Source organism: Doryrhamphus excisus, linkage group LG21 (assembly GCF_037039965.1).
Source record: "Doryrhamphus excisus strain RoL-2023G ecotype Guam linkage group LG21, RoL_Dexc_Guam_v1.1, whole genome shotgun sequence".
Lineage (NCBI taxonomy): Eukaryota > Metazoa > Chordata > Actinopteri > Syngnathiformes > Syngnathidae > Doryrhamphus > Doryrhamphus excisus.
In genome coordinates, this window is record NC_136377.1 from 738,104 (window position 1) to 754,832 (window position 16,729).

A 16,729-nucleotide genomic window follows, 5' to 3' on the forward strand; every position below is an offset into this window, starting at 1 on the left:
ACGCAGTTTTACGACAAAAACATCAACACAGGCTCCCCCCGCCCCCATTGACCACGTGATACAAGGCTAAAGCTACGAGCCAATCATATAATTCTTCACTGCACTCATGCCGTGTCAGCCAATGAGAAAAAAGGGTAGCCGGGTTACCAAGTGGCTCCCGTGACTAATGGCTGTCATATGACTATGACGCCGATGGAGACGGTGGCAAGGAGCGAGACTTGCTGGTGGATTTGAAGAAAAGAGAGCTTCTCCCCATGAATTTTTATTTGTATTTTTTTTTATTTTGATAGAAAATGCCTCTGACGCTCTTTCAGAAACTTCAGAAAAGGAATGAAAATGATGACAGAAGAAATATGATGGCAAAACAGGAAGGTGGTGTCCCAGTTGATGTGGCTGCCATGCTGCGTCTTTGGCAACCATCATGTCTTAGTAATCCAAGTTTCTCAGAATGTGACTTCTACCTGAATTGACTTTGCTGCATGCTTTGGAGAAATCGGGATACTTGGGGAACCTGAAGCGGTGTCCTCTACCTCACATTATTTTATGTGGACATAAAACGGGAGTCCCAAAGGGGTCATTTCTCCGAAAGCCTGCTTATGTCGACACGTGTGGTGGTGTTGTTAACTTCCTTATTGTGGTGAAGATGCATGAAACAACAGCAACGTAACGTCCGCCTTGTTACACAGCATTAAAAGCTTTTATTTGTCAATAAGTTAGAAGAGAAATTCCTATGTAAAAACCATCACTAACCATCCTCCAAAGGCTCCCGGTTCTTCTTCTCCAGCTTTTGTTTTTTTTCCCATTTCCAAACTCATTTCTGGTGTTTTTGGCTTCGGAGGTCCATGTTTTCATCGTCCACGAGCTTGTCTTCATGCGTTCATCAGTCGCTCAGTCCTTCTTGGCCTGCTTGTCCCTGCGCTTCCGCCTCATGTCGGACATGATTCCGAGCAGGGACATCAGGATGGGCAAACATATGGGCAGGAAGAGCGGGATGTAGATGGCAAACTTCTGGTCGTCCGGGAAGTAGAGGAGGTGGAGCAGCGACGGGTCAAAGAAGGCCCTCTCGGACGCCAAGATGGCCTCCTTGCTGTACTGCAGTGCGAAACCCAGGTTCCCGGCCTCCAGCTCGGCCAGGGCCAGCTGCAGCGACGAGACGGCGCTGGACACCTGCGGGGACCACCGGCATTCCCACATGAGTCCGTGTGCCTTTCGTTCTGCCACGCCTCCGTTGCACTGACCTGCCGGGCGATGTTGTCGTTGATCACGATGTTGCCGATCTGGTCCAGCAGCTGCGCCAGCGATGTGATGGTGGTGGTCGCCGTGGCGATGTTTTCCACGCTACGACTCCACATGAGGCGGTCCAGCTCCCAGTCGGCGAGCCCCGTGATGCCGGGAGGAGACACCAGGAAGCCTGGGGGGGGCGTGGACGGCTGCACGCCTAGCAACAGACTGGGGGGGGGGGGGTGCATGTTCAAAGATGCTGTCCCACACACACACGCAAGGCCAAAGAAGCGTGGCGGAAAGGAAGGTGTTACCGCAGCTGTGCCAGGAAGACGCCCATGACTTCGGCCATGTTTATGTCGATGTCAACGGGGAGCGGCGTCTCTTTCCCATAGAAGCCATCCACATTGTAAACCTACCAGGACAGACACATCACTGGAAAGTTCCTCGCATCAAGTGTGACCTCTGACCCCAGGGACCTTTGAAAAATACAACTGAGCAGGAAAACTAAAAAAAAAAGTCAAAATAAAGCAGCAGTAACTTAAAAATAAAGTCCAAATATTTACAGAACGATTTAGGTTTTGCGCTGCAGTCGCTACTCAAAAGCAAGACTAGCAACCCAAATATAGACCGCCCATATATGGGCACGTACTGCCAACATGGTCCTGGTCTGGTCCATGACCTTCAAACATCAGAAGGCGGCATGCTAACCAACATGGGGGACAGTGGGCGTGGTCAACCAGAATGATCCTACTATTGGATGACATCACAAAAACATCATCGCTTTTTCTCCTTTTTATAACCAAAATAATATATTAATATTATTAATTATATTCTATTAATTATATTATAATTATTATTATTATTATGAGAAACAAAGAAAAGAATGAAGTTATAAACTAAAACTCATCCAACTCGGAGCTCGGATTCCCTCACCATGATTCCTCCCCAGCGTGGAGAGTGGAATGCGTTCGATGCCACCGCTCTCTTCTTGCGGTCAAGGATGTGAAGCGGGGAGTGTTGGCTGTCGGGGACGTACAGCAGGAAGTTGAGCACAGGATCGGACGAGGCGGCGTTGGAGCCTGGAGACCAGCGGCCATGCCAGGAAAAACACGCTCAGGCAAATGTTAGCCGTATCCAAAACGCCAGTGGCAAGCTTACCCAGGCGAGCCTCCACGGGGTTGATGACGTGCGCCAGGCTGTCGGCGGCCAGCGTGTAGGCGCCGCGGTCGCTGTCGAAGCGAGCGTTGACACCCAGCATGCTGTAATGCAAGGTCTGTGAACAGAGTACAGAAATGATGGGGGGGGTCGGGGGCATGATGACCCCATCTCATTTGCATAATTGGCAACACCACGTGACCATGGGAGAGACAAAGTCACCAAAAACACAAAAAGCAAAGCAAATAGCCTTAGAAACCCTTTTTGAAGCAAGATGGGTGTGAGGTTGGGGGGGGGGCACAGTGATTATTCCCTCGCCACTTTGCTATTCCAAATTTGAATACATTTTTGTGGTGGAATACGGCCAATTAAGGTTAAGCTAAAGTCCCATATTTTCCCTAAGTGAAGCTTTTCCAAGCATCCAATATGGCTGCATGGAGTCACATACAAACGGAAGGCATTCAGACGATGCATTCAAAGGCATGTGATATGTAGTATTCTACACCGATCACCAGGTGTCAGTACGCATGCCGGTGCAAATGCATCCATAAACCAAATATGGCACCTGAGAGTCCACGCTGAAGTTGGCCACGGGCCCCAGTTTGGAGAGCAACGGTTGAATGTAGCTTTGCACAGCGCCCTCTATGTCCCAGTAGAGTTGGTGCGACTTGGGGTCGGGATTCAGCAGACTGAAGATTATCTCATAACCTAAGAAGATAAATAGATGATGCGTGAAGGACAAACAGAGACGTTAAAAGGTGAGCGAGCCGGCCGCTCCACCGACCCGGGCTGGACTTGAAGGCTCTCATGCTGTCAGCTTCGCTCTGTCGGCTTCCGGGGCCGAGATGCACTCTGTCACCGAGGGCGGCCATGATGTCGCCGTGGCTGAAGGACATGACCCGCAGCACCCGCTTGACCTGCGGCTCCAGGCCGGCCAACACCTCGGCCAGCGTCCTGACCCCACTCGTCTGGGCGGCGCCACGCAGCAAAGCCGTGCGTCGCTGGCCGACGTACACGTCCACGTCCTGATGGTGGCAGAAAACAGAGCCGACAACCCCATGGCACATTTGAAAAAATATCCTTGAAGGAGAAAACGGTAAAACCCTTTTAAAGCGGCTCATGAGGAAGGAACCTACCCAACCCTGACCTCTACTCACTAGTCCCTCAGCTACTACTGCTTTTAGTTTGGGCTCTTAGTCCAACATCACACAGAGGAAAATAACGCTTCTTTCTTTTTCTTTCTTTCTGCTTTTCCTGATTACGGAGTCGCCACAATTCATTCTAAATATGAAGAGAAAAAAGTGACTTTAATCACATAGAGTTAAAAATATTATGATTAAAGTCCCAAAACAAAAAAATTATTTTCCGATTTTAGAAAAGTGGGAAGATGGATAAGATAACTCACAAGACAAAAGTTGAAATAGTTGACAAATAAAAAAAAGGCATAAGAAAAAAAGCTGTAATTTTTCAAGAATCCATTTTCTAAAAATTACAGAAAATGTCACTCTTTTTACGAGAATAAATTGTAATACTATGAGTTGAAATATGACAGAAGAAATATGTCTTTATATAGGCGAAACAAAAAGTGCTGCACAAGAAGAATTTTAAAAGATATTCATAAAGAAAGTTGAAATATCTTTTTAAATATTCTTTTTAATACTGCAAAAAAAGTTTATAGTTTTTTTCAGCGACTGCCAAAGCTGAGGTTAAATCCAGTGTATACAACTTGTTAGCATATGTACACGTGTTGCTTCACTCAGGCTATTTTGTCCTGGCTGCAATAAAAGTCTGCACCATTTCAGTCTACATGTGCACTATTGGCCAAAGTGAGATTTTCAACCTGAGGCAGCAGCAAGGAGGACTCTGGGATCACGTAGACCACCAAAGAACCGCATGGACTCTCACTCAGCGTGTGCAGGGAAAGATCAGTCTCTGAAAGGACACACGGACACCAATGACCAAAAACAAAAACCAAAAACCAACCTTGTGTTGGTGGGAAGACAGCGCTATGCTAGCAAGTGAACGTCTAGAGACTGACCAGCAGCGTTGAGCGTGTTCAGAGCGTCCTCCTCCATGACGGTAGCTGTGCGGTAACGTGTCTCATACCGGTAAGTCAACGAGGTTTTCCCTTGGGAAGATAAAAGGCAAAACCTTCAATCAATGTGAGACGGCAGTGGGACTCCTGGCTGTCGTATTAAGAGGACAAATAACATTTGTGGGAACATAAAGTTGAAATATTAACGATCCACCCATATGCCGCTTATCCTTACTCAAAACCCACCTGTTTAAATCCGTTTTTAATGTCTAACTTTATATACCTGACTGCTGCGCCCCGCCCCCCTTTAGCCTTGTTTTCAGCTCTGAATGAATGTATGGATATTGTATTTTAATGCATCAGTTACTGTTTTTTACTCAACTCTATTTTTTATTTCTTTTTTTTCTCTACTGTAAAGTGCCTTTGAGTACTCTGAAAAGCACTATACAAATAAAATGTATTATTATTTATTGTTATTTGGGTCATGGGGTTAGGCTGGAGCCTATCCCAGCGACTTCAGGTGGTAAAAAAAAAGTTTCATATGAGAAAAAAAAGGTGTCATTTTAAGTGAAAAGTGGAGGAAATAAAGTCAAAATATGATGGGAATTAGGTGAAAACTACCACACGAAACAAGAAAGTTGAAAAGCAAAACAAAAATAAAAGCAGAAATTGGAAAAAAAAATTCAGAATTTACAAGAATAAAGTGAAAATATGATGCCATCCGCTACCTGTTTGTGTGGTTATGGTGTGTGTTTATACTGCGTGTGCCATGAACTCACCATCCACGGCGTGTTCCTCATCATGCGTCCGTGTCAGCGGGATCTTCTTCTGCTGCTCCGCCGTCAACGTTCCCCGTGCGAACACAACCTCCACCTCAGCGCTCAGAAGGAGCTGAGAGAAGTTGAAAGGAGAAGAACATAACAATAACAGGTTATTGTGAAAGAGAGGAGGACCACCATGGCGCACCTTCAGCTTAGCCAGCTCCTGAATCTGACTGACAGGTAACCAGGCGCGGTACGTTGTGGTTGTCCGCCACCACAGAGGGATCCCCAGGAAGATGACCACAGCGGCGAACGACAGGGCAGCGAGCTTGCTCCGCCGACGCTCTAAGAAAGGAAAAATATTCATAGAATATTTCATACAACCACATTTCTATGCTGTACAAGTGATGCTGCGGCTAGCTAGCTAATGTTAGCCTCCTCACAGCGTGATTCCACACTGTGTCAAACTCGCTAACAAAACTTCCTCATGAAAACGTTTTTATTAATCCATTAAACAAATGAGTGATAATGTTAACTGAACGAATAATATTTACAGAAACAAAGCGCGACTCACCCACTTCCGCTGTCGCCATTTTTTTGGCCGGGAGTGGAAACGTCACAGATCACGTGGTAATATTTGTGACGACAGCCTCAACGGAGTGACTGGCCGCCCATTTCCATTTACGGCAGAAAGATTTTAGAACATAACATAACATAAAAATATAGTAATTTGTGCATGTTATTCTCCCTTGTTGTCATAAAGAAAGTTACAATACTACAATAGCTAATACATACATGATTGAACCGATGCAGCTAGTTAAACGTTGTACGGATGGTTATTTACGACAGAAATTGTAGTTTACGTCAGTTGACGAATTTAAAACCAAAACATGACAAAATTCCTGGATAATCTTAAAAGAAAATAATGGCGTTTGCCCCCATTCCCGATTTATTTTTTTTTTGCAAGTTTGTCACACTTAAATGTTTCAGCTCATCAAACATATTTAAATATGAATCAATTGAACACAAAAATGGCCCCCTAAAGCTAAGTGGTTGGACCGCCTGTAGCAACAACTGCAATCAAGCATTTGTGATAACTTGCAATGAGTCTCTTTCAGCGCCGCGGAGGAATGTTGTCATTTAAGGCCATGCCACAGCATCTCCATAGGATCCAGGTCAAGACTTGGACTAGGCCACTCCAAGGTCTTCATTTGGTTTTTCTTCAGCCATTCAGAGGTGGACTTGCTGGTGTCTTTTGGATCATTGTCCTGCTGCAGAACCCAAGTTGCTTTCAGCTTGAGGTCACCAACAGATGGCCGGACATTATCCTTCAGGATTTTTGCGAGACAGCAGAATTCATGCTTCCATTCATCACAGCAAGGCTTCCGGGTCCCAGACCATCACACTACCACCACCATATTTTGCTGTTGCTGTGATGTTCTTTTTCTGAAATGTGGTTTTACTTTTACGCCAGATGTGATGAGACACATCTTCCAAAAAGTTCTGTCAAAGATTCAAAGGTCAGCACTTGTTTGGAGGAAATCAGGTGGTGAAGGAGATGAAGTATGTAAGACAGGACCCCAATCTGTGTTTATAGTTTAATATAGTTTATTTGTTTTCACTATTTGACAGAGTGCTTCAAGAACAATATTAACACCACAAACATCACATTTTTCCAATACAGCAGTTGGAGTGTTTCCTGACGACACGGCCCACACGCTGGTCCGGGAGCGTCACTTCACTCATCTTGGATTCGCTCTGACTGTGGTGGGCCGGCGCAAGGATGCGGGGGGGGGGGGGGATGACACACAACATCGACAGCTTCAGACAACCGCATACACTTAGCTGTGCGATGTAAAGCTAACGGTACACTCAAGATTGGACACACAAGTGGATTGCTTGGTGAGAGTAAGGAATGGTTGCGGGGGGGTTGAGTCCCTGGGTGTCTTGGGGTCCCTTCTGTCTGGACGTACAACTAGCACTCTCGTGTTTTTAGACGTACAACTTCAACTGGAAATGTCTTTTTGATGCCTTGTTGGTCCCACTGGGAGGATTGTAGCCTTTGAAAGCACAAACGGGTTGAGTAAAACACAAACAAACATGCTGGCCAAGATGAGAGCGAATGGAGATGCCTCAGGTGCTGACGCCGCTCCACATACACGATGCCGCTCCACATACACGGCAGTCAAACCAGTTTTGAAGTTGTTCGGTCAGATGAGGGAAAAATACAGCAGCTCCGTTTGAAATAGTTTGACAATTTGATATCTAACGCAGTCATTTTAATAATCATAATAACACTCTTAAGATCAGTAGACAGTGCAGAGCGGTGGTGGGGGGGGGTTAATAGCAGAGCAGATATACAGTAAGTCTAACTAGGCCGCGGTCACGTGTGCTGCTTTAATAGGCGTGGTTGGCCACGTAGAGGGATTGTCCCGCAGCGCCGCATGTGCCGGAGGACTCGTACTTGCCGAGGGCGGCCATGCCGTTTGCCTGGAGCAGAGCGGGGAGGGGGGGGGGAGAGACAGCGTTAACAAACACGATATTATTTGTACGCTACGTATGCGAGAGGACGCGTGCAGGGGTCTGACCTCTGCGCGCTTTATGAATTCCTCTGTGGCGGCCTTCTCGTTGCTGAGGTCTCCTCTCCACGCCTGCAGGGCGGAGGCCTGCAGGGCGCGGCCGTAGGAGAAGGTGAGCGCCCAGGGCTTGGCGAGCGGGCAGTTGTTGATGGCGTTGAGGTTGACGCTGGCCTCTTCTTCAGACTGGCCGCCTGACAGGAAGGTCACTCCTGGAAGGAAGGAAGGAAGGAGTCAGTGAGATGAAAATGCCGCATGAGAAGACATAAAAGCGACGGAGTGGGTCTCACCTGTGACCGCGGGAGGCACAGTGCGACGCAGGGCGGTGACTGTAGCCATGGCGATTTCCTCGCCACTGTACTTGTTGGGGCAGGAGTGTCCGGCGGTGACCATGTTGGGCTTCAGCAGCGTCCCCTCCAGGTAGACGTGGTGGTCTGACAGAGCCTTGTACACGGCAGCTAGAACCTAGCAGCAGCAGAGGTGTCTCTTAGTGACTCATATTTGAGGGTCTTCACAACTTTATTTTCTTTTCTTTCTCAAAACATTACAAAAAGTATATCTTTCATATTTCAGCTTTATGCGACTAGAAATGTTATTTTTCTTTTTTTTGCATTTTTCTCTTTTTTTCCATTTTTCTTAATTATTATTATTATTTACAGCATTTACTTTAATCATAATTTCTTCTTGATAATCTTCATAAATTTTCTTTTCTGCATATTGTAACCTTTTTCTCCAACCTTATTTTTTGTTTCTCATATTAAAACTTTTTCAAAATACATATATCGTATTTTTTCTTTAATATTTCAGCTGTATAAAACCAAAATGACAATTTTTCATTACAATATTACGAGTTTATTCTTTTTATTCCCTTTTTTCCCCTCGTAAGAACACGACTTGCTATTCCCCATTATTCTTGTCAACTTTCTTCTCATAGTTATATATCAACACCATTGTCTATTATTATATATTCATATAATATTATAAATACAAATTGTATTCCCATATTTTGACTTTACGCTTCTAACATAACTTTCCCTGCAACTTAATTTTCCAGAAAATACAATTGTATGTGTTGTTTAGTTTTTCATAACATTTTGGCATTTTTTCTGTAATATTTCATATTTTCTTTGTAATATATTATTTGTAATATAAATTTGTAATATGTTTTATGCAATTTGTAAAGGCTTTTCTTTCATCAAATTTCTCCTCAAAATTTTGACTTGTAAAAAAAAAAATAAAAAGTTTGAACACCCCAGCAGTAAAGTAGGCTCCGTTTGGGAAATCACCTTCTCGGTGACGTACTGGCAGCGTTTGAGGTCATGTTCTCCGTCGGGGAGGATCTCCGGCTCCACAATGGGTACGATGCCATTCTGGAAGATGAAAGAAATGCCTCACCTTGTCAGAAGTGAGGTCCAACTTTGGAATATCGGAATAACAACGCCACCAACCTGCTGGCAAATGCTAGCATAGCGTGCTAGGACGTTAGCATTCTCAAAGATGGCCAGCTCTGACGGAGTGGTGTCGCTGATCTTCAGCACGCAGCGCCACTTGGCGAAGTCGGCGCCGTCCTTCTTGTACTGGGCGCAGCGCTCGGACAGCCCGTCCAGACCTGCGCGGCGGCAAACACGGGAGCATTCGTGAGTCAGAACGACCTCGCCGTATACCATTTCCAGCGCTTGATGCTGCTCGCCAGTACCTTGAGTGGTGGTCTCCCCGTTGGTTCCGGCGAGGGGCACTACGCCTTTGTCCACCTGCAAGGACGGAAGTTGATTGTTACGGTCTGGACTGGACACGAGGGAACATGGCTGAACGCCCTCAATGCTCTTGAGGAGCGTTTGTGTTGACATCAACACGGTGGGAGGGTTTGTGTGTCCCTAAACATGGCGACTCGTGTGTTTGCCTTTTCATGACTGGTGACTGGAGCAGGCATGTACTCGACGCTCCAACATTCATGGCTCATTCCCACAACAAAAGGACACTTGGTCCCTCATTCCCACAACAAAAGGACACTTGGTCCCTCATTCCCACAGCATTCATGAAGGCGCTTTTTTTATTTACTACTTTTCACTTTCTTTCTTCTTTCAGTTTCACCACCATAAATATGTTATAACTAAAATGAAAGTCATTGTTATTGTTACTTTTCCCCCACTTGTACTACAGTACAGGTACTACACAGAATTACAGTACTACAGTACCGCTGTTAACAAAACTAAACTAAACTTCATGTGTCTGTACAATTTATACTTCAGTGCATTTAAATAATTTGTGAGGCATATTGAAAAGGGAAGAGGAGCATTTTAGCACTCAATGCTCTTATTGCAAATGTTGATCCAAAATCAGACAATGTCAATGTGGAGCCAGTAGGAGCGTTTGACCCCCTGGGAAGACAGAGACCCTCAGCTTTCTGTTGGCTTTTTCTAACCATCCCTGGTTTTGCCCTCATTGGGCGACACCCCATCCGGTGTTTTGCTACGTCCAGGCAGTGAACGTGCGTACCTTGATGCCGACGACGATGCCGCGGTCCTTGATGAGCTTGGAGAAGGGAGTGCCGTCGTCTGTGGTCTGGTAGAGCGTCTCGTGGAAGAAGATGACGCCGCCGATGCAGCTGTCGATGCGCGCGTCGGCCGTGAAGAGGAGCTGGCGGTAGCGGCGTCGGTTCTCCTCCGTGTTCTCCACGCCGATGGGCGTGAAGCGTTTGGCCATGCTGCCTGTAAAGGTCACACATGTAAGTCGCCTTGACCCATTTCACGTAACGTGGCGTTTAGCGTGGGAAACTGGAGCGTACCGGTGGACTCATCGGCGGCGAGGATGCCCTTCCCAGGGGCCACGATCCTCTCGGCGATGTCCTGCAACTCCTTCTTCTGCTCGGGACTCAGAGCGGGAAACTGGTGAGTCATGGCGGCTGGAAGCGAGCACACAGACACGTTCATCTGACGGGTGCGTCTACTGCAGCCAACATGGCCGCCCCCTTGCTGGAGATCTGCGCAACTGCCAGCAGGAGGCGTGCTTGTTGGATTCGGTGCTGGCCATCCTGACGCGTCACATCCTCACGACGTGCGAGTGAGCACGCTTGCCATCCCTTCGGCATCAAACCATCAAACCCCTCCCCTCCCGACGGCTTTCTTCACTCCGCTGTAAATAAGCAGTTACGCAACCTCTCTCTGCTCCACGGCAGACAGAGGTGGAGCCATTATGTAACGGGGTGCTGACGGGCTCGCCATGCTCTCCTCGGCAACGCTCCATACAGACTCCTTTTTCCATTCACCCCCCCCCTTTTTCCCGGCCATTAGCTTATTCTCTCACAGTGGAAATCTAAAATGTTGTTTTTTTCATCCTCGTGTCTCGCTCCCACGCATGCAGAACACGCCAGGGAACACGGCAGGGAACACGGCAGGGAACACGGCAGGGAACACGGCAGGGAACACGGCAGGGAACACGGCAGGGAACACGGCAGGGAAGACGCCAGGGAACACGCTGTGACTTTTCGCTCCCTCCACCGTCGCCAAGCCCCTCCCACTACACACCACCAACACGTTTCATGCATGGATGCAGAAATATTGTACTGTTTTTATTTAATTCTACCCATGGCCCGCCTCCAGGCCCGCCCACTCCGCTCTGTACGCCCACACTACAACGACCAAGTAACCATGGGAAGTCGCCTGGTTTCAGCAGGCTTGTGGGCTAGTCCAGCTGCACAGTGGCCCATGTCCACTAAACAGTCCAGTGGGAAAAGCCCTTGACAGATGAAAATCCATTTATTTTGCTGGTAGGGAATCAGGAACTCCAACCACTTGTGCCTGATGCTTTCCTTGTTAGAAACTGGAAAGAAATGTAGCTTTCCCTTCCACCCTTACACTCCTACTTCCCGGGAGGGCTCAGTTCCAAACACGCAAAACCTCATGATCTGCAACTGTGGCATAGTTTAACATGAGAATACCACATTTTAACGACATTTATAGGTCAAAAAAGTGGAAAAGCATAGTAGGTCCCCTTTAAGACATTTTTAGAGTACAGTGACGTGTACATTAACCGAGGTTAAGCGATGTTGTTATTGTAGCAGCTAACGTGGAGTACTATATTTGTATCCCAACGTCTCATCTCCTCCCTAGTAACGCCACCTAATGATGCTGGTATTGTGTTGTTAAGGCGAGGGTATACATCATGACAACAGGACAGATTGACGCAGTGGACACACCGGCTCTCAACTTAGACCAGACCACATCGCTATGCAGACTCGGCAAGAGGCTTGTTTGTACTGAGCGGTGTAAAGATTGAAGAAGAGCGGTATAAAGGTGACTATAGGGGTGTTATTTCCTGACTACAGGGCTCTGATGATGCTAAAAAAGTTATTTAGAAAGTCATAAACATGTTTGCAATGCTCGAATAACATATATAATATCAAAGTGGACCGTCCAGTCTTTGCTTTTTCAGGATGTGACCCTCCATGGAAACCAGTGCTCAGGTTCCAGACAGCGAGGCACATTCATGCAACAACAATGAGTCGTAGCACACAAAGGACGGCATCCGCCAATGAAGTGACAAAGTGAGGCCGGGTTTGGGAGGCTGTCCGGCAGGCCCGTGTGTGTCCTTTGTGCTAATCCTCAGCTTAGCGTGATGAGATAACAGTCTCTGCACGCTGCACGCTCTTAAGAACTATACCCACACAAAAAAAGTGCACAGTCACCACATCGCAAATGTCAGTGGCTCCATGCAGGTCAGCGGAGGTCGCACCTTGCAGAAAGGTGAGGGTGTATACAAAAATGTAGATGCTTTCACCAAAACTGCAGCCGACGCAAGTGACAACACAATCTAGCTAATATTACTAATACTAATGAGTATGTTTTGCTAGGCTAACAACACAATGCTAAGCTAGCTCTTGCTCCTGGTGAGAAATAACTTCCAGTAAACACGTCACCTTCAGATGCTGGAACGGCGTTAAAGAGCGGGTGGGGGCTAACACAGTGACAGAAGTGGGTTGGGGTGGGGGGGGGGGTGCTCGTTCCAGCCTGTTGCTCAGCGCCTGCACGCCATTTCTGCACTGCGGCATCAGCAGGCAACAGTCCCCTCCCCCTCTGTGACATCAGCGTTTTATTAACCAGCACGTCTCTCATGTCAATCATCGTCATGAAGCTCAAAAAGATGAATAAATGAAAGAATGCCACTTTCTATATAGTTCTATATATTTACATAAAAAACACTGCCTCTCAGCTCCTATGGGTGAAAAAGCCTATTGGTATCAACTCTCTTTTTAGCGCCCCAAAATAGTTCAACTAATTTTCATACATTTTTCTTTTCGTAATATTGCATTGTGTAATATTATGTTCCTAGGAAATTAGAATGTTTTCCCCAACAATGACAACTTTGAGTTTTTTTCTTGTTTCTCAGAATATTATGACTTACCTATGCTACAATACTATACATTGTTTCTCCTCATCAAATTGCCAGGTTTTTGTGACTTTTTTCTCATGAGAAGTATAGATCATCAAAATATTTGAATATACTATAACTATTACATCAGTGTACGTGTTAATGTACGATCAGAGCGTGTATATCAAACGGTGCAACATTGTTAGAGGTTTTTTTAGAGGGATTCATAGTGGATATAGGTGTATCCCAATGACAGCATTGTAAGCTAGCTGAAATTAACTTGTTTCCTTGTGTTAGAATACACAGCAAATAGTAAGAAATGTGTTCGTGTTTCACATAAGGATTGGGAATGATGGGCACCTTCTCTACTTTGGAAGCATGGTGGGCATTTAAGATGGGGGGGGGGCGCTAGTGTGGAGGAGGTGGCATTTAATGGCTCTCGTAGGGCAGCTCTAGTGCCAAAAGCCTCGCTGGCTGTGCTGCATCGTGTTAGCAGCTGGGCTGTGTGTCTTTGCATTGAGGTATATGACAAAACAAACATAATAAAAAACATAATCATTCGTTTCAGCCAGAGCTTGCCCCTAGAGGGCAGGGGTCCCTATTAATATTTTAAAATGCAGCAATAATAACATTAAAATGTATAGAATCTAAATATATTTAAATAAATAAATGCAATATTAAATCAATGAATAATAATACAAATAAAAAATGTAGTGATCATAATAAAAATTGTATACAAATATTTGTAATAATTTATATTAATTTAGTAAGCATTCAGTTGGTATGTTTTGGTGTGTTAACTTGCATTTCTTTGCTGTATACATGACAATCACGTGATTACCATGAGATCTGGGGTGTACTTGCACTCTCACCATATCCTGTATTACTATTATATTAAATATATATATTATTAAATATATCTCCTTTGGGTTGGGGACCTCTGCTTTAAAAGAAGTGAAAGTCATTTGAAGGAATCCAACTGGGATTTATACCGAATTAAATATATAGAGAAGGAAATCCAGGATCCAACACTGGCCCCGCCCCTTTCACGATGCTGTGTACGTGCTTCAGAACAGATACTCACCCGCACGCGCGCACTCGCCTTCACCATCGGTTATTGTCGTCACGCGCACACGCGCGTGCTTGTGCGTGTACACACACACACACACACAATGCTAGTTGCTTAAAAACAACGCAACAGGGCACCATCCATGAAGGTCATCTCATTTTTGTCCTTCCCGTTTTTTCTTTCCTCCGACGGTGCCTCGACTCCTCCCACACTCCGTCGACATCTTTAAACGTCAATTTAAACCACCCACCGTGCAATATTTTGTCAAAACGAAGGAGGACAAGGTAGCAGGTAGCTAATGATGCTAATGACACGCTATTGCGTTATCTATCCGTCAAATGCTAGCTAGTAGCTAATCGGGAGACGAAGGGAAGGCGTGGCCCCAGCATCACACCACATCAGCCAGAAAAAAGGGAGGAAAGTGTTGTCAAGCTGAAGTCATTTCTCACCTGTAAGACGACGTGAGAGCTTCAAGGGTAGAAGTGTGGAAGATGTCGAGCTGAGAGGAGAGACTGCTGCAGAGCAACGTGACGCTTTACTAAACCCTCGGTGGGAGAAGGGGCGGGGCTTAAGGCGCTGCGTCACGGTGAGACGATGTGTGCTGGTGCGCATGCGCGGGGTAGCATCAGTCAATCAATTGGGCGGCCGTCGCGTTTGTTTATAGGCTTTTCAAAATGTCTAAATATACCGTATTTGACCAGATGTGTTATTTATCTGATCATTCATACTCGACATATTTTGTCTTCACAAGCACACACAAGCATTACTCCTCATTGCATCATTTTTGCAAGTATGTTAAAAGCTAAACATATTTTTCTATCTGTGCTATTGCACTATGAGACATTTGCCAATATGAAATAGTAGAAAAAGCAGCCAATAGTGTTGTAAATAAAACACTTAAAGGGGCCATTTAATACAAGAATATTTCAACATGTCAACATTTACATTTGAAAATGATGTGATGTGCTTTTACCATTGAAGGCCGTGTCCACAATAATGCCAATATGCAAGGACTCCAACATCTGTATGAATAAACGCTGCACATAATGTAATCTTGTGTCCCACCTTCCAAGCGTTAAGCAACAACCCGCGTCCTGTTTACTCAGTCAACCAACATGTTGAAATGTTCCACAAAGTGGAGTCACGTAAGAAATCCCAAAAGCAGTACAGCAAGATTTCAGCTTTAATGTTCCATGGGTGCTACGGGAAGATACAAAAATACAACATGACATGTGACATCACACAGCATCCAAAACACTCATAGAAATTGTATAAAGAGGACTTTTGTCTTCAATAAAGCAGCATTCTGGTAACACAATAAAAGTCAGGATCACTGGTGAGGCATTCGGGCACATCGGGACATGTTCTCTGACGACCAGGTAAGTGCATTAGAAAAAGCCCTGTGTGTATATCTATGGTGTGTATGTCTATGGTGTGTATATCTATCTGCTGAATGGTCCCCTGAGTGATACAAGATGGACAAATAAAGCAGGATGTTGAAGATGTACACAACACGTAATTATTCATACACAGAAAGGGACGTAGTGGGTGCCTTTATAAATATTATATAAAATTACGATGTAAACCAGTCAGCAAAAAAGGGTTATTGCAAAAAATGAAGTACTGTATTGTCTTCGGCAAGAGTGACCTTTCTTTGTGTTTACAAGTTGATAATGTTGCCATTGTCATTGAAAAGACGAACAATAGCGTTATCATCTTTCTTCCTCTTGCACAAGCCGGCAAACACATGAGGTATGGAAAGGTGCTCTTTTGGGGTGAAAAGGCAAAAAAAAAGGTTGTGCTCAGTACAAAACGTGACAAAAATAGCTTTGTCATAAATAAAGTCGTCCCTTTTCCACAACACGTCCTGTCTTGGCTTCGACAAACATCTTACAAAGTACTTCAACCCTTCTCACCTTGAAATGTTCAGCAAAACCTGTGATGCTGAACAACAAACACAGCAAAAATGCAGCCAACAAATGTAACTTTTTGTCATGAGCGCTATGCGCCAGCAATGCTTAGTGGGCAGCCACATCCTGAGGTTATGGGGGCCGACTGGGGCGAACATGCAGCAAATGTTCCAAATACTAAAATCACATGCAACGAGGTAATGCTGCAAAATAAAAATGATGCAATCTGCTGGTGGCCGGGCTACCAGGAAGTTGGCCACACTACCAGGAAGATGGCCACACTACAAGGAAGTTGACCAGGCTATCAAATAATGGGTCAGGCTACCAAGGGAGCCCGACCTGAGGGACATCCATCTTTGAATACATCAGCTGGATGTCAAGATATAAGTTGTGGAATGAAAAGGAACATTTTTCTTAGATATTATTATTTGTAATAAACTATAGTCATTTTTAAATGATATCAATGTTTGTAGCTTTTGGACGTTGTCGGTACCGTACAAGATATCTTGTGCATATTTTAGTCCTAAAAAACACTTGAATGTGGCAGCACATAGCAGAAAGAAGGAACGTGGGATGTTAGCAATGCTAACATGTAGCCAGCAAGCACGGATCCATTTAACAAGGGTGGTGAG

General features: G+C 45.3%; 2 protein-coding genes across 2 annotated transcripts; both read right to left on the reverse strand.

Annotated features, from left to right (window-relative positions):
- Positions 1 to 275: 275 nt before the first annotated feature.
- On the reverse strand, positions 276 to 5,835 carry pigs (phosphatidylinositol glycan anchor biosynthesis, class S). Its single transcript, XM_058086656.2, has 12 exons — positions 5,750 to 5,835; positions 5,381 to 5,520; positions 5,194 to 5,305; positions 4,418 to 4,507; positions 4,220 to 4,311; positions 3,164 to 3,404; positions 2,945 to 3,087; positions 2,383 to 2,497; positions 2,158 to 2,303; positions 1,536 to 1,636; positions 1,239 to 1,449; positions 276 to 1,167 (listed from the first exon to the last, which is right to left on the reverse strand). Exons 1-12 carry the CDS (start codon positions 5,766 to 5,768, stop codon positions 889 to 891), a joined length of 1,689 nt encoding a protein of 562 aa, XP_057942639.2. The 5' UTR covers positions 5,769 to 5,835; the 3' UTR covers positions 276 to 888.
- A 1,302-nt stretch (positions 5,836 to 7,137) lies between these two features.
- Positions 7,138 to 14,692, reverse strand: aldocb (aldolase C, fructose-bisphosphate, b). Its single transcript, XM_058086678.2, has 9 exons — positions 14,637 to 14,692; positions 10,537 to 10,653; positions 10,248 to 10,459; positions 9,448 to 9,502; positions 9,200 to 9,360; positions 9,038 to 9,121; positions 8,042 to 8,216; positions 7,764 to 7,963; positions 7,138 to 7,665 (listed from the first exon to the last, which is right to left on the reverse strand). Exons 2-9 carry the CDS (start codon positions 10,646 to 10,648, stop codon positions 7,573 to 7,575), a joined length of 1,092 nt encoding a protein of 363 aa, XP_057942661.2. The 5' UTR covers positions 10,649 to 10,653; positions 14,637 to 14,692; the 3' UTR covers positions 7,138 to 7,572.
- Between the last annotated feature and the right edge of the window lie 2,037 nt (positions 14,693 to 16,729).

Bases quoted from the DNA above. Each gene is read 5' to 3' on its own strand.
- aldocb (XM_058086678.2), bottom strand. From the start codon at position 10,648: ATGACTCACCAGTTTCCCGCTCTGAGTCCCGAGCAGAAGAAGGAGTTG. The intron at 9,503-10,247 runs GTACGCACGTTC...CCGTCCTTGCAG, and splicing joins GCATCGTCGTCGGCATCAAG to GTGGACAAAGGCGTAGTGCC. The intron at 7,964-8,041 runs GTGAGACCCACT...CCTTCCTTCCAG, and splicing joins TGTGCCTCCCGCGGTCACAG to GAGTGACCTTCCTGTCAGGC.
- pigs (XM_058086656.2), bottom strand. The intron at 4,312-4,417 runs GTCAGTCTCTAG...GTGTCCTTTCAG, and splicing joins GAACACGCTCAACGCTGCTG to AGACTGATCTTTCCCTGCAC. The intron at 2,498-2,944 runs GTGCCATATTTG...CTCTGTTCACAG, and splicing joins ACTTCAGCGTGGACTCTCAG to ACCTTGCATTACAGCATGCT.